General features: G+C 39.0%; 1 protein-coding gene across 4 annotated transcripts in view; it reads right to left on the bottom strand.

Moving 5' to 3' along the window:
• Positions 1-20,818, bottom strand: part of Herc4 (HECT and RLD domain containing E3 ubiquitin protein ligase 4) — a 76,089-nt gene that overhangs the window by 7,703 nt on the left and 47,568 nt on the right. For 3 of the 4 annotated variants that reach the window (XM_048451594.3, XM_048451595.3, XM_048451598.3), the window contains 7 exons: positions 13,389-13,508; positions 8,613-8,636; positions 5,952-6,050; positions 4,435-4,602; positions 3,872-4,015; positions 640-806; positions 333-399 (listed from right to left, as the gene is read on the bottom strand). In XM_048451594.3, coding sequence (XP_048307551.3) covers positions 333-399; positions 640-806; positions 3,872-4,015; positions 4,435-4,602; positions 5,952-6,050; positions 8,613-8,636; positions 13,389-13,508 — 789 coding nt within the window. The remainder of the gene's footprint in view (positions 1-332; positions 400-639; positions 807-3,871; positions 4,016-4,434; positions 4,603-5,951; positions 6,051-8,612; positions 8,637-13,388; positions 13,509-20,818) is intronic. The other variant, XM_048451597.3, reaches the window with a different exon arrangement.

Genomic DNA, 20,818 nt, shown 5'->3' with positions numbered 1-20,818 from the left:
TGAAAATAAAATGAAATAATGCATGTATTATGGCTGGCACATAGCAAATGATCAATAAATGTTAACTGCAGGGTTAAGAATTCAATGCATGGGGATAGAGAAATGACTCGGAGGTTAAAAACAATGTCTGATCTTCTAGAGGTTCAATTCCCAGCATCCATATAGTAGCTCACATTCATCTGTAACTCCAGTCCTAGTCTGACCTCCAAGGGCAGCAGGCATGCATGCTACGCAGATATACAAGCAGACTAAACATCCACACACACACACTGGAAAAGAGAAACCCAAAAGCATAGCTGTTAATAAGGCCACACAGTGTCTGCTCATCTTACTGTGAAATTCAGACAAAATGTTTCCTCTATATCATCTTCTGGGTAGTCCAACAACTGCTGCATGCTTCTGCAAAAAAAGAAAGAGAGAAAAAAAAAAAGAGTGCTTCTTTAAAGTAAAACAGGTTATTTTGATAATTCTGATATGAATAAGTACATGTAAGATTTTCCTTTACTGAAAAAAACAGTGTTTATTTACTTAAAAAATGCTGGGAGAAACAACAAAGCTTAAATATTTCTAGAAGGAAAGCTTTCTGTCCTTTCCTCTCTCTTAGCCCGAACCTTCCCCAAAGCACTTTTAAGCACTAACTTCCCAACGGCTGGCATCAGCTCCTTCAGATCATCCAGGGACGGCTTCCGTTTCAGCAGTTTCTTATATAAAGCCAGAGGAAAATGGAGGTCCACGATAGTAAAGTTATAGATTGCTAAGCCACAGATAACACCAATTAAGTGGAACAAATCACTGTCTTCAAATGTCTAAAAATACAAAGAAAAATATAAAAGACTTTTATTCCAAATTAAAAACCTTTATTTCTAATACAAAACCACATTCTCCACAGTAGAAAATTCTGAAGACAGAAAAGTATTAAGAAATTAGCTCATTCGTTTTCTCGTCTCCCTGGCATGATCATCACTGGCTACATCTGCATTCAATACTTTCTTTGTAAAAATTTGCTTATTAGCCAAGAGTGGGGGTGCACACCTTCAATTCTAGTTATCTGGGAGGCGGAGGCAGGTGAATCCCTAAGTTCAAGGCCAGCCTGTACTACAGATCCAGGGCAGTCAGGACTACAGATAGACACATGGCTTTACAACTAACTGTTTATTCCAGAAACAAGCATTTCCATGTTATGAAACATAAAACTTGGGCTTGTCAGGCTTGTCTACTGTGGGATGGGAAGGAACAAGAGGATGACTGATAGACATAAAAGCAAAACTTAAAAATGTGTTCATGGGAAGTGTCTATGTGTGCATGAACATGTGTGGTGGCTGAATGACAATACAGTGTGTCATTCTCAAGAAAGCTCTTCACCTCCTTCCTGAGGCCTTTCAGACTGGAGCCTGTCTGTCCAGTGCGATCCAGAGAACCTCCTTCCTACGTTAGCACTGCAGTCACACACCACCATTCCTAGCTTTTGGTTTGTTGTCATTTTGAGAGAAAGGGTCTAGCTTAGTCTAGATGTAGTCCAAGCTGTCCTCAAACTCACCTCTCAAGCAACAGAATTATAGATGTGAGTCACTATACACTGTTTTCATCACTTTTTTTTAAGTAAAGATTTATTTATGTATACAGTTGTGTTGTCTGCATGTACATCTGCATAGAAGATGGTATCTGATCCCAAAATCCTGTGGGACTATAGTGAAACATTTCTGAGTTGTTGGAACTGAACTCAGGACCTCTGCAGAGCAGCCAGTTCTACCTAACCAATGAGCCATTGTTCCCGGACCTTATGGCAGGGTACTGGGGAACAAACTCAGGTCCTTATACTTCTAACGCATGTGCTTTGCCAAGAGTCATAACCACAATCCCTAAAACAGTAACCTTTTTAAAAAGATTAAAGGCTGAGAGTGGTGAAGCATGCCTTTAATTTCAGCACTAAAGAAGAAGTAGACAGATCTGTAAGTTGGAGCTCAGTCTGGTCTGCATAGGGAACTCCAGGCCAGTCAGGGCTACATAGTGAGATCCTGTCTCAAAAACAAAAATATCAAAGTAAAATATACATTCATAGTTATGGTGGTGTACCCCTGTGATCTTGGCAACTTGGGAGGCTAAATATCAGGAACTCAGCCCAGGGTGACGGCACACATTGGCAGAGGTAGGCAGATCTAATTCAAGGCCAGCCTGGACTACATACTGAGTTCCAAGACAGTCAGGGCTACATAGAGAGATCCCATTAAAATAAATAAACAGATAGATGATAGATAGATAAATAGACAGACAGACAGACACATAAGAGATAAACAACAACAGAAAATCCAAGAGTTATTAACAGGAGGAAGGAGAAAATGACATAAAGCTTGGCTTCTTCCAATCTATTCTCTAAATTTGACTGTAGAAATACAACCATTTTACATACTTACAAAACTAAAATATACTAAAATAATCAATTTTTAAAAATCCCTTAAGTTAACCTAAATATGTAGTTACTGATAGAATAGCCATAATAAAAATAAAATGTAGTTCAACTATTTCAAATAACAGCAAACATCACTGTATTATGCCTATACCCTAAATATGAAATAAATCAAAAACTTAAAATGCATTTTCATTTACATCACAATATTGTTGCTATTGTTTGGCTAGTTTTTTAAAGTTTAACTTATTTATTATGTATGCAGTGTTCTGCTGCAGAAAACGGCACGAAATCTCATTACAGATGTTTGTGAGCCATCATGTGATTGTTGGGAATTGAACTCAAAACCTCTGGAAGAGCAGCCAGCCAGTGCTCTTAACCTCTGAGCCATCTCTCCAGCCCCATTTGGCTGCATTGTTGAAGTCTAGAACATTTACTGGAACTACCAGAGTGCTGAGGGTTGCCAGGCAACACCCCTAAGTCTTTAATAGGCAAGATAATGTAGGTGGACACCAGTAAAGATAACAACTGCAACAAACAGAAAAACAAGATCAAAAACTACACTGTAACTACTGGAGGGGCTAGAGAACAGGCCCCTTTCCTGGTGAACTAGACACATAACAAATAATGCAGGGGTGTTTCTCTATAAAAGTATCCAAGATAGTATAATTACAGTAGCTTTATTTTATTACTCCTCAGGAATTATCCTAGTGTTACCCTCATACAAGACAAAAGGCCTCCTGCAACAAAGACCACACAGACAGACAGACAGACAGACAGACACACACACACACACACACACACACCACAGGACCAGCTGGTAAATATCTTAGTCTTGGACACAGGGTCCTTGTAACTAATCAACTCTGCCTCTGACACACACGTGTCAAGAGTAGTCATAGCCAACTGATGACTTCCTATATAAAAATGTGTGGTGGGAAGATCTGGTTCAGACACTACAATATACTGGCCCTTAGTCTAAATTATGAGAGACATCAATAATCTCTAATGCTAAATGAATCCACCCTAGAAGAGAAGCTAATATGGTGATTACTATTCAGCTTTCCAAACTGAAATACACAGAAGGAAAATTCAACTTTTTGGTTGTTTAATGAGACAGGGTTTCTATGTGTAGTCCTGGCTGTCCTGGAACTTGAACTTGAAGAGATCCTCCTGTTTCTGCCTCCCAAGTGCTGGGATTAAAGGCACAAGCCACCACTGCCCATCAGCATTGTTTTTAAGTTGATTGGTCCTCAATTTATTTTCTTAATTTTAAATCTTAAAAAAAAATAAAATAAAATCAGGGTTGTGTTTTGACAATAAGTCTAAAAGTTCCCAACTTCAAGTTGTAATAAAGCAAACCTCTGACCAAAATACTTTAGGAATCTAGTCTTCCTGAGTGAATTTGATATACAGGGTATAAAAACAAAGATATAAAGAAATAACTGTGGTGAGTGGGCATTTTACCTGATCTGAAAACCAAATAAGCCTGGAATCTTCGTAATATCGAAACATGCCATATTTAGGATCCAATAATTCCCTCATGATAAGCAGGAAAAATTCTTTGCGTACACCTCCCGCATCAACAGCATCTTCTCCAACAAATATAACCTAAAAGGGTAATGTGAACATTGAATGGGCTGTAAAGAAAGTGCATTTCAGAGACCCTGTAACATGCTACTTATTGCTAATCATCTAATTTCCCTGAGGCTAGAGAGCAGGCTCAGTGGTCAGGAGGAGTGGTAGCTCCTGCAGAAAGCCCAGTTTGCTTCCCAGCACCCACTTGGTGGGTCACAACTATCTGTTAACTACAATTCCACAGGATCTAACCCTCTCTTCTGACCTCTACAGGCCTCAGGCCACACACGGCGCACATACATGAAGGCAAAACATATGGATAGAATAAAGTCTATAATTTAAAAAGAAAAGACAAAAGCTTTCAAATACACACAGACACACACACACACACACAAAGCCTGAAACATCTTTTAAACAGAAGTCCCAATGTCTATAAAGAACTGCTCACTTACTTTGAGTGGCTTTTTGTAATCTATGTTCTTGGTTTTCCTGAGGACTTCCATTGCATCTCCTACAATGTTTTCTCTGCGAACCACTAGAATTAAGCAGGGATTCACAGACTCAATCACTGGGAGAAAAAGAGAGGAGACATTCTGTCTGTGGGCCTGGTCAATAGCCATCTAGAAAACAAAAACAAACATTTTATTTTACTTTGAGACAGTTTCATTTAACCTCATCTGGCCTTGAATTTGCTATGTAGCTAACTATGGAGATTTGAATGTGTATGGCTCCCATAGGTTCATGTATGAGTATTTAGCTCCCAATGGTGGACAATATTTAGGAAGGATTAGGAAGTGTGGCCATGTTGGAGAAAGTGTGTCACTAGGGGTAGGCTTCCTGCCTGCAGATTTAGGATATAAAACTCTAAGCTACTGATTCAGTGCTATACCTGTCAGACTTCTGCCATGATGACAACTCTCTAAGCCTGGAAGCAAGTCCCCAATTGAATGCTTTCCTAAACAAGATACCTTAGTCATGGTGTCTCTTCATAGCATTAGAGCAAGGCCCGCTATGAACTCCTGCTTTGCTCCATTCTAAATGCTGGAATCACATGTAAGCATCACCATGTCCAAATTTTATTTTAGTTAGCATCACGTAATCAGTTAAACTGTGATATCCTCAACACACATGCGTGTGCTCGCTCTCTCTCTCTCTCTCTCTCTCTCTTTGAGGCAGGGTCTCACTAGGTAGAGCTTTAGGTGGCTTGGCACTCATAGACATTGACACCTTACCCAGAGTCTTCTATGAATTAGTTGTTAAAATCTTCGTTGTGAATGAAAAAACTCATTGTAAAAGAGGAAGGAAAGGAGGGATTCTGGAGGCAGATCTCAGCAATAAGACCCTCCTGTGCCAACACCAACAAAGAAAAAAAAGGGGGGGGACCCTATGACCAGCCTCAAGGAAATCAATCTTTCCTTCCCTCTGTCCTACTTAGAGACAGATTTTCTCTATGTAGTCCTGGCTATTCTGGACCCAGCTGTATAGACCAGGTTGGCCTCTGAATTCACAGAGCTGGGACTAAATGTGAATTTAGTATCACCATGCCAGGCTCCAGGCAATTTCAAACTCTTCCCACTGAAGTGATGAAATGACTCCAAGTTTGATTTTATCTCACCTTTCACTCCTTCCACTTTTTATCACCATGAATAAAGGCTGCATTACTCTATTTTTATTACAGTTTCTTTTTGAGGAGCAAGGGGGTGGGTTCATGAAGAGAAGCCAGGACAGGAGCTCAAGGCAGGAACCTGGGAGGCAGAAACTTAACATAGCTCCTTTTTAAAATAAGCAGCTTTCACATGTGTGTTTTACAACAGTCTTCAGAGTTACACAAGGCGCTATGCAAAGGACAGCCTACAATATTGTCCCCACACATTACTTATTATGCGTGTTTCAACTATTTTTTAAAAAAAAAAGAGGAGAGAATTTTTAAGAGCATCCCCAAATCAAATAAGCACTGTACAGTACCTACCTGCATCTGTAAGACTGCATCTGTTTGTAACAGAGTAGTTTTTGCTTGGGCATCAAATACAAATGGATATGTACAAATTGTCACAGGGATATCGGCCAACTGGAAAGAAAAGAAAATAACGTATTAGTTCAAGCTGATTGTGGTCTATGAGCGCTGTCAATTTCGGTAAAGATGATCACCATACTCTTTGTTCATTCACTGGTATGGTTAGAAATTATCAAAAATGTCACTCTTTTTATTTTGGTTTTTCAAAGTAGGGTTTCATTGTGTAGCCCTGGCTGTCCTGGTATTCACTCTGTAGACCAAGCTGCCTTCCAAGTGTTGGAGCTAAAGGTGTGCGCCGCCACCACCTGGCGTCACCATTTCTGACTACAGGATTTTTATTTTATATAAGGCAAAATAAACCAAGAATTACACAGAGTGCATAAAATCAAAACTAACAGGTAGCCAATGAACTCAAGGCTTTGGAAACGTCCCTTAAGCGCTCAACTACTGAACTACATCCTCAGCCCTTTGTTTAAGTCTGAGAAGGCCTCTTAAACTTCCTATCTTTGCCTCCCAAGTGCTGGACAACAGTGTGTGCCACAAGTGAAATTAATGTAAACAAGGTAACAAAATAGTAATCCCCAGGTGATAATTTGTTTTGGACTTCTGAGACACGGTCTTTCTACATAGCTCTGACTGTCCTGAAACTCACTATGTAGAGTAAGCTGGTCAAGAATTCACAGAAATGCACCTGCCCCTGCCTCCCAAGTGCTTGGATTAAATGTGCATGCCACCATACTCGATCTAAATTATCTTGTATGAGTATGTATGTGGGTACGCTGATGTCATAAATGTGAAGGTCAGAGGTGAGCTCTTTCCATCAAAGGCGGGGGATGGGGTGGGGTGGGGATTCACACAGACTGATCCCAGACTATGGGTTTGGCAGTAGATACCTTTATCTGCTGAGCCATACTGCAAAAACTTTCACAAAAAATAACATTTAAAAACTTTTATTTTGTGTTTGTCTGTATATGCGTGCAAATGTGTATATGGAGGTCAGAGGACAACCCGCAGCAGTTAGTTCTCCTTCCACCATATGGACCCAATGGCCAGTGCCTTCACCCACTGAACCATATCCATATTCCTCAGTCAGCCCCCACCCCCACCTCGTTGTTGTTGCTGTTGTTTTTGAGGCAGGATTTCTCTGCCTATCTCTGGCTGTCCTAGAACTTACGTTGTACACCACACTGGCCTTGAACTCACAGCAATCCACTTGCCTCTGCCTCCCTGAGTGTTGGCATTAAAGGCGTGTTTCAGCACCACTGGCCGAGTCTTCATATTTCTATACATCACTATGGAGCTCTGTTAAGCTCATGGTTCTCAGCCTTCCAAACACCGTGACCCTTTTAATTCCTCATGTTGTGGTGACCCCAATCATAAAATTATTTCTGATGTTACTTCATAACTGTAATTTTGCTATTTAGAAATTCTAATATTTCTGACATTCTTAGGCAACCCCCACGAGAGGGTAATTCGACTACCACAGAGGTCACGACCAAAGAGGTTGAAAACTGCTGGTTTAGTTCCTACAGGAAGTCTATGTGCTTGCAATATTTCAAATCCTAATCATGTTTTCCCCTATTCAACACAAACTCTTACGGTGCCCACGTAGCACATGGAACTTGCATGACAGGCAAGAACTCTAGTAATGAGCCCTACCTGATACCAGTCCTGTCTTTCTGTAATTGTATGTGATACTTACCCGAGGAAGCAAACAAACAATAGTTTATAATCTAAGCCAAGAAACACCTCATTAGTTTGGGAAAACCAGACCAAATAAAGCCTAAAGCAAAGCAAAGCAAAATTCAGCACTGTAAAAGAACATAAAACCCCCAGTTCTGAAAAGAAAATCCAGGGTCACTCATTAGTCAGGTCAAAGTGCTAGAATTTTACATATTAAGGTCACAAAAGAGGTAACATTTTTTATAGTAATTATTAGTTTAAAAAATGTATCACTTTATTTCTTTAATACTTTGTTCTATTAGATAAGCATTTATTTTTAAAATAAAACTTTATTCTGAGAACACACTGCATTTTATATTGGGAAACAAGGAGAATAATTCTTGTTAGAAGGTATCATATAGGTGGAACGTTAAGTAACATGATTTTTTTGTTGCTGCTGTTGTTGTTTTTTTTCCTAAGATAGAGACTCAGAGCACAGCCCTGACTGTTCTGAACTCACACTATATAGAGCAGGCTGATCTCAAACTCAGATAATCTGCCTGCCTCTATATCTCAACTGCTAGGATTAAAGAAGCATGCCAGCACACCCAGCAGCAGCTTTTAATTCAGAAAACTTTTCTGAATTAATATTATACAGGATAACTTAGATAGATTTTTTTTTTTAATCTCCCCGCTCTTTTTTTTTTTTTTTTTTTTTTGCTTTTTCAAGACAGGGTTTCTGTGTGTATCAGCCCTGGCTGCCCCAGAACTTGAATTATATAGACCAGGCTGGCCTCAAACATACCCTCTGCCAGGGTTAAAGGAGCACCATGCCTGGCTTAGAGTTTTATAATACAAAAGTTAAAATACAAAAATGATAACAAATTTGACTCTTCACAAGGAAAAAAACAGAACATACTTCAGCAATATGAGACTTTATTACACCAAACTTACCTCAGTTAATCCATGGCTGACATCCTAAGACAGCAGTGCAGAATGCAACAACGGGAAAGAGCAGTGTTAGTGTTCTATTTCTAGTCAACAAGTAGTTCATATATTTGCTACAGCTGAATATTGATTTAATGACGTAGAAAACAAATCAACAAAAAAGTTCACCATCCCACAAGCAACTTCCATGTCTGTATCTATAAATTTAAGTTTTGGGGTACTCTATATCATGAAACTAATAGGTCTGAACATTGGGAGTTCTAGTTTCAGCAAGTAAGTTTTCCGACTTGCAGAATTTACATAGACTAGCAAACTAATTCTAAGCCTGATACATCTTAATGGCTGTTTCTTTACCTGGAAAATGGAAGAAATATTTTCAGACTTGACTGATCTCAATAATGTAAAAATGTTTAGTATATTAAAATATTGCATGGAAACAAAATGAGAAGAAAACAGCCATAAATTGTTTTGGGACAGATAACCAGAAAGATATAAGGTATCTTACAGTGGTTGGGTTTTTTTTTCCCCTAAAACTTCTTTTTGAAACAGTGTCTCTGTATAGCTCTGGCTGGAATGAAACTTACTAGATAAGTCAGGAAATCCTCGAACTCAGAGATAAGAATGCCTCTCTCTCCTGCAGTCAAGTATCACCATGCTCAGCCTGTGTCCTTACATTATTTTAGAGAATACATGTGTGTCTTTGGGAGCCGAGAGTCTGCACAGGTGGTTTTCTTCCTTGCACTGTGGGTTTGCACAGCAAGTACTTTTACCAATCTCCGAGACATCTTGCAAGCTCTCTTGGTATTTTTGAAAACATTAACATAAAATAAAAAATCTAATAGGCTGCTAACTTGTAAAAATACAGATTTATGAAGGAAAAAATAGTGAAAACTTACTTAAATGAATAGAAAAGGAATATATACGGTTTTCCTTCCAATTCCAGGGATTAAACCCAGGGCCTTGCACATACCAAGCCAGTTTGAACAGTGAGTCACATCCCCAGCCCACAAATGTACAAGCTTTTTTTAGGAGGGTCTTGGGTATCTCATGTTGGTCTTGAACATAGCATGCAATTTAGGATGATTTTTAACTCTGATCTTCCTGCCTCCTGGGATTGTAGATATGTGCTACCATGCCCAGTTTTGTTTGGTGTTGGCTATCAAACCCAGGGCTTCCAACACCTTAGACAAGCATTCTATCAACAGAGTTATATGCTTTCTTACTGAGTGCTTCCACATATGCTCAGGATTTAGACTTCTAAGTACAAGAATCTTAAAAAGTATACCACTAAGTTTAATACTGTAGTGAAGACTCTGGAATGTCAAGGATTTTTAGCTGCTGAGAATGTAAATAGTATTATTTATGATGCAGACTTCAGCCATCTGATATCAGTTCTGCCTTTAGGATATTCAGACATGGAAGAGAGATGGCTCAGCAGTAAAGAGCATTTAGTGCTCTTACAGAGGACCCAGGTTCAGTTCCCAGCACCCACATGGAGACTCACTACCGTCTCTAATGTAGATCCTGGGGATCTGATGATCCATAATCTGACTTCTGCAGGCACCCCATCCAGACATACACACAAAGCAAAAAAGACAGTCACATTGTGATAAGTGACAGACACCCAATAAAAGCACTGGGAACAAGTTAGCTTCATTGCTTAGCAATCTTCTGAGCACTGTCAAATATCAATGCCACAGTGCTAATGACACCTCTCCTAGAGTCTTCCTGATGTGTCTTAACTTGACCAATTTTAATTTGTATTCTTAACAAACCACATTTGGTGTGTAGCAAGTAGTTCTATAAGTTCTATGAAACTTCAGAACAAATGATAGAACCTGAGACAGAGTGGGGCATACCCACTCCCAACTTGTGTATCAGAAATAAGAACAGTCACAAGTGGTTTTCCTCCAATTTGTAGGTGGCTAAATTCTAACATGCTTTGATAATTGAGAAAAACTCCCTACCTGAGGAAGTTAAATATCAGTGTGTCCTCCCAATGCTGGTCTATCCTGATGTTACACCTGCCCATCTATCATACTAATGAGCATGCCAGGTTGCTAGTTCAATCACTATTCAATTAAATTCCCTAGGACAAATTTAAACACACAGCACAACACTGAATGAACAAGATTTATAACTTACAAATATATAACAAAGCAAAATAAATAAATAAATGAACAAATAAATAAACGACCACAAACCCCAAGCCTCCCAAAAGAGCCACTTAACTTAAATCTCAATGTAACTGACGAACCAACATAGACCTTTTTTTTTCTTTTGAAAAAAGCAGAATGAACTTCTGATCAATTGCCTCAACTTTTTGAGTACTGGTATTATAAATATGCCCTACCATACCGAGGTCATAACTTTGAGCTTTATTTTTTAAAGCATTTATTTGTGTGGGTGTGAGTGTGTGGAGTGCACATCTGCCATAGCATGAGTGAAAATCAGAGAATAACTTGTAAGAGTCCATTTCTTCCATCACATGGGTCCCAGGTCATCAGGCTCGGTAGCAAGACCCCTTTACCTGCTGAGCCAGCTCAATGGCACACACCATAACGAGGCGGGGGGAGGGGGGAGGAGAAAGGAGGAGGGAGGGAAAAGAAGAAAAGAAGGAAGGGAAAAAGAGGAAGAAGAGGAAAAGATAGCCAAACAGGTAAGAGTTCTTCCAAAGAACCAGGTTCAATTCCCAACATCCACAGGGTAGTTCACAACTCTAGTTCCTGAGGATCCAACACTATCTTCTGACCTTACCATGGTACACAAGTGGAGGCCAGATACATATATAGGCAAAACACCAATACACATAATAAAAAATACTTTGAAATTGCACATTATTATTATTTTTGTTTTTTCGAGATAGGGTTTCTCTGTGTAACAAATAGTTCTGACGGTTCTGGAACTCACTCTATAGACGGGGCTGGCCTTGAACTCAAAGAGATCTACCTGCCTGCCTCCGTCTCCGGAGTGCTGGAATTAGAGGCATGTGCCACCATGGCCAGGCTGCATTTTGCTATTTTTAAACTGTGTGTATGTGAGTGTGTGTATGGGTATGTGTATATGAGTGGAAAAAGGGACATTGGATTCTCTGAAGCTGGAGTGACAGATGGCTGTGAGCCATTATATGGGTGCTAGGAACTGAACTAAGGTCCACTGTAAGATCAGCCAGTGCTCTAACCACTTAGGCCATCTCTCCATTCCCTCATCTTCACTCTTGGTAGGTAACTATAAAGAAGCTGCAATGGTGACACAGGCCTATAATGCCAGCACTGGGAAGCTAAAGCAGAACTTTTCCAAAGTTGAATCTAGCCTGGATATAGCAAGAACTTATCTTCAGACAAGTTTACAACAACTGGCCACATAAGCCAAACTGGCATTCATATGTTTATGAGCAAAAAAAATACATGTATACATGTATATACATACTTGTACTTGCATACAAATGTACACATTATCACAAAATAGCATGACTATCTTTAGGATCGTCTTTAAAACTGTATGAAGATGATGCCCAACTTAGCATTAAAACTAGCAATGAAGCCTGGCGGTGATGATGCACGGCTTTAATCCCAGCACTCAGAAGACAGAGACAGGGGAAGAGTGGACGAACAGGGACCGGACGGGACACAACTCTGAGCTCGAGGTCAGCCTGGTCTATAAGAGCTAGTTCCAGAGCAGTCCGGACTGTTAAAACAGAGAAACCTAAATGTGCATCTTATTTTTTAAGATTTCAAGAAAGTCTTAAAAGTTCTGCAAAAATGCAAAAGTCTAATGAACTCTCTTTGTTTTAAAAACAAAGGAAGAGCTAGGTGTGGTGGCATAAGTCTTTAATCCCAGAACTCTGGGGGCAGAGGGAGGTGATCTCTGTTGAATTCAAGGCTAAACACAGCAGGTTCCAGGCCAAACAGGGCTGTCTTCAAAAAAGGGAAAGGAGACCAGCTTTCTGCAATGATTTCACATTCATGTGTAAATAGAGAGACAGGAACTATATTATAGATCAGAAAGAATGAGAAGTAAAACAAAACAAAAAACACTAAAAGAAATTATAGTCCTCAATTACCTCATTCTTATCAGAAAATGGTGAACAACAAAATAGTTCCTTAAGAGATTAGTCTGAAATCATCATGGCTTTGCATTAAGATGCGGGTGGATGACAAGACTACCAAATTTCACGCAAATATTGAAAGACAAAGAGTTGTTAGCTAAAAGGAGACCCTATTAAGATAGCATTTATCTCAACTATGCTGTTTACAGACAGTATTACTGTTCCATTAGGCTGGCCCAGAGCTCAGCGCCTCAGTGCGTGGAGTGCTGACATGACAGGTGTATGCCAGTGTGTTTGCTTCTCATGGGACAGTAAGTATCTGGTTACTAAAGACCTTCAGTCATGCAAAGAAACTCATCCATAAGTGGACAATATTAACAATCTGAAATAAAAACAAACTCAGCGGTCCCAGGGCTCTCTCCTGCTTCTGAAGCAAAGATCTTATAGCATAGCTAAGAGATCCAATATCTATTATTCTGAATATTAGAAAAGAGGTAACCTTATAGAAAATAAGATGAGTTTGAAGTCCAAGCCACACCTGCATTTGCTCTAGAAAAATACTACCTGTACTGTTGGTTTGGTGTTGAGAGAATACCTACTATATACAATGCATTATTTTAAAATAATTAACTACTTGGAGTAAAAGCTATGAAAATACTATTTGCTTCCAAAATGCTTCTTTTGTATTTTAACAAATGGCACCTAAGTTCAATCTCCCAAGTGTAGAGACGTACCACTCCATACGCTTGCTGTTGGACCCAGTTGATATAGTCATTTCTTATGTCTATCAATTCTTGTACTTCATGTATATAGAATTTGTCATATTGTATAAGGTGTCCTGTTTTCTCATTTACCTAAAAAAGAAAAAAGGAAGAAGTGTAATTAACATTAAATTTAGACAGTACTTAAAGCAGAGAGTAAACAGCTCTTAAATAGAAAAAAAGGCTTTGGAGATTTCTTTAGCTAATCTTCTATGGGGAAAAAAAACAATTACTGAGTGCCTACTATATACACAAAATCCTTATCAAGTGCTATGGGAGATAAAAATATTTATAGGCTGTGGTACTACCTGTATTCAGTATCCCCAAGTTTAGAAAAAAAATACCTTTACAACCAAACACACTATAAAATGTATAAATCAGAAACTTTATGAACTTCAAGATGACAAACAAGACCTGAACAGTAATAGCTAATACCTGATAAATGTTATACTATTTAATATCTGATTAGACAAGACTTTTAATTATTCTTTTACTTTCATTTTTGTTTATATGACTGTACAGCACACATGTGGGGTACCTTCAGAGGCCAGAAGAAGGGGTCAGATCCCTTGGAGCTGGAGTAGAAGGCAATGAGAGCGCCTGACATGGGTGCTGGGAACTGAACTCAAGTCCCTTAATAGACAGAGTAGTAAGTATTCTTAGGCACTGAGCAATCTCTCCAGACCCTGATTATATAAGGTGGTGTCTGACTAGGATGAAAAACAAACAGACAAAACAAGGCTGCAGACTCACTTGAGAGATAAGCAAGCACACAAGCAAAGGTTGTCCCTAGTGAAGAGCATCACCACCACCAATCCTGGACAGTGACATCTGCAGATGCAACGCAACAAGTCCACATCTTTTTTATCAAGCACACTAACCCGAACTGAATCAAGTCTTAGAATCTAAATTCTGATTTGCAGAAAATACAAAGGACAGACAAGCATCATATTAAGTACACAATCACAAAAATCAATTGTGGAACTTTCACAAGACGCACCACAATTCTTCAAAAAACCAAGGAAATAGAAATTAAGGAGGGAAAAGGATAAAGGGGTTCTACAGTGAAGAAAAGGGGGGGGGTGGCTAGGTCCTATAAGATGGTTTGGGGGATAAAGGAGCCTGCTGACATGGCAGGTCTGTTTGAGTTTCTGGAATCCGTGTGGTGGGAGTCTTCTGACTGTGCAATGACAGCCGAGGCACCCCCCACATACACAAATAAAGATTGGCAGGGAAAGAAGAAGCTTACAAAGTCACCCTCCTCCTCACAGTAACAATGACAAATTTTTGACCATACATAATGTTTTCTTTCAGTAACAGAATTAAACTAAAAGCCAGCCACAGAGACGTACAAGTACAAACTTCTAAGGGCTCCTATAAGAGAATTATCAGAGCTAATAATTTGCCAAAATCATGGAGTAAAAGTTCAATACTTAAAATTTTCAAATCAAATTCTCTACCAAGAAAGCTTTGAAAATGAAACATTCAAATCATATACAATTAAAAATATAAAATATTGAGGAACATTTTTAAAAAATGATTATTTTATGCATATGAGTATTTTGCCCACATGTTTGTCTGGACCAGAAGAGGGTGTTGGATCCCCTAGAACCGAATTACAACAAATGGTTGTGAATGCTAGGAATTGAACACTTGGGTGCTAGGAATTGAACCTGGTTCTCCTCAAGAGCGACAAGTGCTTTTAACCACTAAGTCGTCTCTGTAGCTGCCTAGGGGTACTTTTTCAAGGATGCATATGACCTATGAAAACGGTAAAACATTAGAGAACAAAGAGACCTAGATAAACCAAGAGAAAGACTATGATCACAGACTGTAACAAAATTTAATTGGATTCTGAAAATCCTGTTTCAACCCTCTCTGCACCAAAAACAAAAAACAAAAACAAACCAGTGCCTTAAAGAACATCCTGCTATAACCGGAGTAAACTACATATGCACAGACACTGCAGGATTATAATTTCCTTAAGAGAAATAATATTACTGTTTTGTAGAAAACCACTTGTCTTCTCAGAACTGGAATACTGAAGAGTGATATAGGCAAGGGGTGACACAGATGGCTCAGCATTTGCAGATCCTGCCAGGGACCTGGGTTCTGCTCCCAGTGCCCACAGGGAACCCAGTTCTAGGAGATCTAAATGCCCTTTTCTGGCCTCAGAGAGCGCCAGGCATACATGCATATGTCTATGTACATGGTACACAAACATGTAGAGAACACACCTATATACATAAAATAAAAATTAAAAAGTGTGACATGTAGTATAGCCACAAATGTTTTATAGAAATGTACACACACTAAGATAAAGAATAAATACAACAGGTTAACAACTGATAAATCTAAGATGGGAAATATAGGTATTCATTATACTTGTCTCACAATGTTCAGTATGCATGAAAATAGTTAAAATAAAAACTGAAGAGAGAAGAGATCAGGCATACAGCACAGTGGTAGAGGCCAGCTTAGCATGCAGAAGATTCTGGGCTCAGTAACATACTTATTACATTACAGATACACATTCATAAAACAAAATAAAATTTAGAAGTGTAAAGATTAAAAAAAAAAAAAAAGGCTGGGTGGTGGTGGTACACACCTTTAAACCCAGCAGTTCAAGGCCAGCCTGATCTACAGAATGAATTCCAGGACAGCCAGGCTAAATAGAGAAACCATCTTGGAAAAAAACCAAAAACCAACAAGTTTGAGAAAGGCGAGTCTAAACTTGTAGGCAAAGAAGCATGGGTTAAATAAAGGAGAAAACTTACATATCCTGGCTTTAACAGCTGGTCCAACAAGAATGAAAGACATAGGAAACAAAACTGGACAGAAGACACAGCTCCAAGAAAGCGAGCCAACTTCCTTAGAAACTGCCCTCCCTGAGATTAGAAAGAATGCTTATCATGGCGTAAGAAGGTTTGGAGTACTTCAGTGAGGAACTGACAAGACCAATGAGGAAATAATTTGGAGCCAACAGGTTATAAAATCAGTGAAATTTTGAAAATTATTCTGTTAGCTCAATAATATAAAGAGAAATGAGAGGCTAGTGGTAAAAAACTGAAGGAGAATATCAACAGGATTCCAATTTCCCGCTCATAAGACATGCAGAGAGGCCATGGCAGCCAAATGGGCAAAGTTAAATTTTTTTTCAATACTTCAAATCTGATCAACAACAACAACAACAAAATACCAGCAGTATCACCTATAAGTCAGAAGACATTCTTTTTTGGTTTTGTTTTTTCGAGACAGGGTTTCCCTGTGAAACAGTCCTGTCTATCCAGGAACTCATTCTGTAGCCCAGGCTGGCCTTAAACTCACAGAGATCCACCTGCTTCTGCCTCCCTGGTGCTGGGATTAAAGGGGTATGCCTCCACTAACCACCAGTTTCTCAGAAGACATTCTTGGTAGCAAAAAGTAGGAGTTGGGGAGGATGAGAAGTTTGACATCAGGTCTTTGCAAATTCTAAAGTAAGAAGAGCTAGGTACAAAAGGTCACAGCACTCACTCAGGAGGATCAGACTTTAAAGCTATTCTAGTGTCTGAAATCCCTAGTGAGGGGAAGCCAATATGGGCTACTAAGACCACATGTCAAAAAAAAAAAAGAGCAATGGAAAGACCGATATAATTGAGAATTGTTTTCTTTAAGGAAAAATACTAAATGATGGTAAGAGTTAATTCAAAACACATATTAAACAACACTAACTTTCTATGGGAAACAATGAAAGCAACTTTATTAATGGCTCCTCTTTCAACACAGTGAGTAAATCTACATTAAAATCTTTTCTTGATCGAGCATGATGGTGCTTTTAATCCCAGCATTCAGGAGACAAAGGCAGGGATCTCTGAGAGAAGTTCCAGGTCAACCAGAGCTAGCTTCACAGTGAGACCCAGTCTCAAAACAAAACACCCCAACAAATAGTAACCCTTTTCTTGGGAAGGCCAGATGGCTCAAATGGTCAGAGCTCTCGCCTCCAAAGCCTGACTGGTCACAGGAGCTGATCCTTGAGATTTCTAAGAAAAGAACTGACCCCTGCAGGCTGTCCTCTGGTCTTCACATGTGTGCTGTGCTTCTTCATGGACACAAAATAAATGGAAAAGAAACCATTTAAATAGCATGTTATGGTGGTCCATGTCTTGTACTCTAAACCAAAAGAACATCCATTGAGTTGAACCCTGGTCTGAGTTCTGGGCTAGCCAGGGCTGTAGTGGGACCATGTCACAAAACAAAAGTCAATCTATTAATGAAATCAACATCTATTCCTAATAAACCTGAACTTCTGAGAAAGCAGAAGGAAAAGGGAGAAGATATCAATTGGAGGAATAGATCTAACTGGACAATTTTGATATTTTAAAGCAATAACAAACCTCCACAAGGAGGATCGAAAAGACAAGACAAAGAAAAGGTGCAAAGATATGCATACAGTTCAGCTTCCAATGAGACTTTAACACAAACCATCTCCAGTCACTGAACCTTCAGAGGGATGTGCTGTAATGAACAGCCACTGTTAACTTTTAGTAATGAGAAAAAATTTTCAGAGATTCCAAATTTTTGTTTTGAAGGAAAATTAGAACAAGCACTCCATACCACTTCTACAAAGAAAAAGATCAGAAATCTTAACTGCAGACTTTTGCCTTAATACCAATTCAAACTGTATGTTTCAATAAGAGCCATGATTAGACCTTAAACTACTTGTACACATTATTTCTTGCAAAACAGTACTAGTTTTATTTTCAAAGTCATGTATTTAATCCCTTTATTTTACTGATTAAAAACATTTTGAGCTCTTTTCCTGTAGCGGGTAGGGTGGAGGGAGACAAGAGTCTCACTGTGTAGATATGGCTTCTTTAAAACTAGTTATGCAGACCAGGCTGGTCTCAAACTCTAAAGGTCTCCCTGTTTCTACTTCTGGAGGGCTGGGACTAAAGGTCTATGCCACCATTCCCTGCCCATTTTCCCCCCAATGTTCTCATCTGGAAAAAGCAACCAGAGTGAAGCTGTTATTACAGAACAAAGGCCAACTTACTAATGGAGATGCAAAGTGACAAATACTGCCCAGACTTTCCTAAGCTGCTGTGTCCACAGTAACAACATTACAGCACTAGCAGCTGCACTCTTTACTAAAAACACACGCATCACACCTGCACACAAAATCTACAACAGCTTTTTCCTCAGATACTCATATTTTTAAGTATAAATACAACCACCTCCCCACCCCCCAGACAGGGCTTCTCTGTGTAACAGTTCGGGCTGTCCTGGAACTCACTCTGTAGAACAGGCTTCAGACTCACTGAGATCCACCTGCCTCTGCCTCCTGAGTGCTGGGATTAAAGGTGTGCACCACTGCCCAGCAAAAACTCATGTTTTTAAGTATAAATACAAGCTCAAAAAATAATAAGATCTGTGTGTGTAACCTAGATGGTCTTCAACTCACAAACTTCTTGCCTCAGCTACCCAAGTACGGCTATGCCACCGGGCCAGGCTCATAGCTTTTCCCCGTTCGTTCACTTTTTGTTTGTTTGTTCGTTTGAGACAGGGTCTCTAGCTATGAAGACCAGGCTGGCTTTGAACTCACAGAGCCTCTGCCTCCAAGTGCTGGGGTTAAAGGTGTGTGTCACCACACCTAGCTCATATCATATTTTTTTTCACATCATATTTTAATCACATTTTTCAGTCTAAATTTAATGTCTCTTGTTGAAAATCATTCAGATCCGATTATTCTTTAAAATAAGCATTTTAGTAGAATATTAAAAAAATAACCCAGTTTCCTCCCTCTCCCCATAGTGTTTGAAATCTGAACTATTTTGCAAATGTAAGACATAGAGGTTCTGGAGAGATGACTCAGGAGGTAAGAGTACACACTGCTCTTCCAGGAGACACAAGGCTGGATCACAGACCCTAACATCTGACTGCTCACAATACCTGTCAGTCCAATGCCCTCTTCTGGACTGCATGGGCACTGCATTCAAGGGCACACAGACATAAGTACACATACTTTTTTTTTTTAAAGTATGAACATATTTATCAATAGAAATAACACAACAAAATAATAAAAATTCAAAATCAGTAAAATGTTGACTTGGGGAAATTATGATTAGTAGTTAATTCAAATATAATGATTTGCTAACTAAAGAGAAAATAGGTACTATAGCATTTAAATTAAACTGTACTGGAGAGATGGCTTAGGAGTTATGAGTATTTGCTTCTCTTGCAGAAGAGCAGGGTTGCAGCACCCACATGGTGGTCACTGCACACTGTTGTTGCAGTTTCAAAGAATCCAATACTATCTTCTAACCTCTGTGGACACACATGCGCACACGTGCACACAGAGAGGCAATATTCATACACATAAAACAATAAAATAAACAAATCCATAAAAAGTATAAATAAAGATACTGGGTATTGAAGGGTTTTGATTGGTTGGTTTTTGTGAGGCAAAAGTCTTTCTACACAACCTTGGCTATCCTGAAAATCACTAAGTAAACCAAGTTGGTTGGCCTCAGACTTGAAGAAATCTATCTGCCTTTGCATCCCAAGCGTTGGAATTAAAGGTGTGCTCACCGTGCCTGGCTCAGAAGAATTATCCAAAAGACAGGCATACAAATTTATACACAAAACACACACATACGCCTACTCTGTATGGTATGCACACTTACAAGCTATCTTACAAAGCTACTTTTTCTCTAAGAATTTCTTAAACCTTCAGTTAGTATATTTTCCCTTTTCTAGCATTTATGCTATATCATAAATATTCAGTTATTTGTACATATATAATCTTTCCAGTTTACCAGATCAAAGGTGGAAATCACATAATTTCCTATCACTAAATCCCTACCATCTAGTATAATAACAAGCATACAGTAGGCACTCAATAAATATTTGCAAAGGAAAACACAGAAATCACAGGTAAGTTAGAAAAAAAATCCATATATAATTTTTACTAAAAAATTGTTCAAAATAAAATCTAAATTCTGGTCACAATGCTTTGATTTCACATTATAATTTAGTACTTTGGTGAAGGAGTGACTATGCTGAATAAATGTATGTTCTATCCATTCAATTTGAGGGTTCCATGCCCCCACCCCATGTGTGAAAACCAGTACAATACATAGCAACAAAACTAGACAGACCAAGCAAGTTATTTTCTTTTGGCACACTGCTATTGCTACAATGTACTGTGTAAGAACTCAAAAACCAACCCGATTACTACCCAATAAACTTATTTATCTCATTATAGATCCATTCCTGACAGCAGGTGCCAAAGGTATTTTCCTCATGATGCCATTCAGAGCACTGGAAATATTTTCAACTTACAAAGCTTTCCAAAGGACATGACATAGGGGAGGAACAAGCACATCCTGAAATGAACAGTGAACACAAAATACAGTTTTCTTGGT

The sequence above is a fragment of the Myodes glareolus genome, chromosome 18, assembly GCF_982192425.1.
Source record: "Myodes glareolus chromosome 18, mMyoGla1.1, whole genome shotgun sequence".
NCBI classification, from domain to species: domain Eukaryota; kingdom Metazoa; phylum Chordata; class Mammalia; order Rodentia; family Cricetidae; genus Myodes; species Myodes glareolus.
The sequence above is the reverse complement of the archived record's forward strand: the minus strand, read 5'-3'. Positions and strand labels throughout refer to the sequence as shown.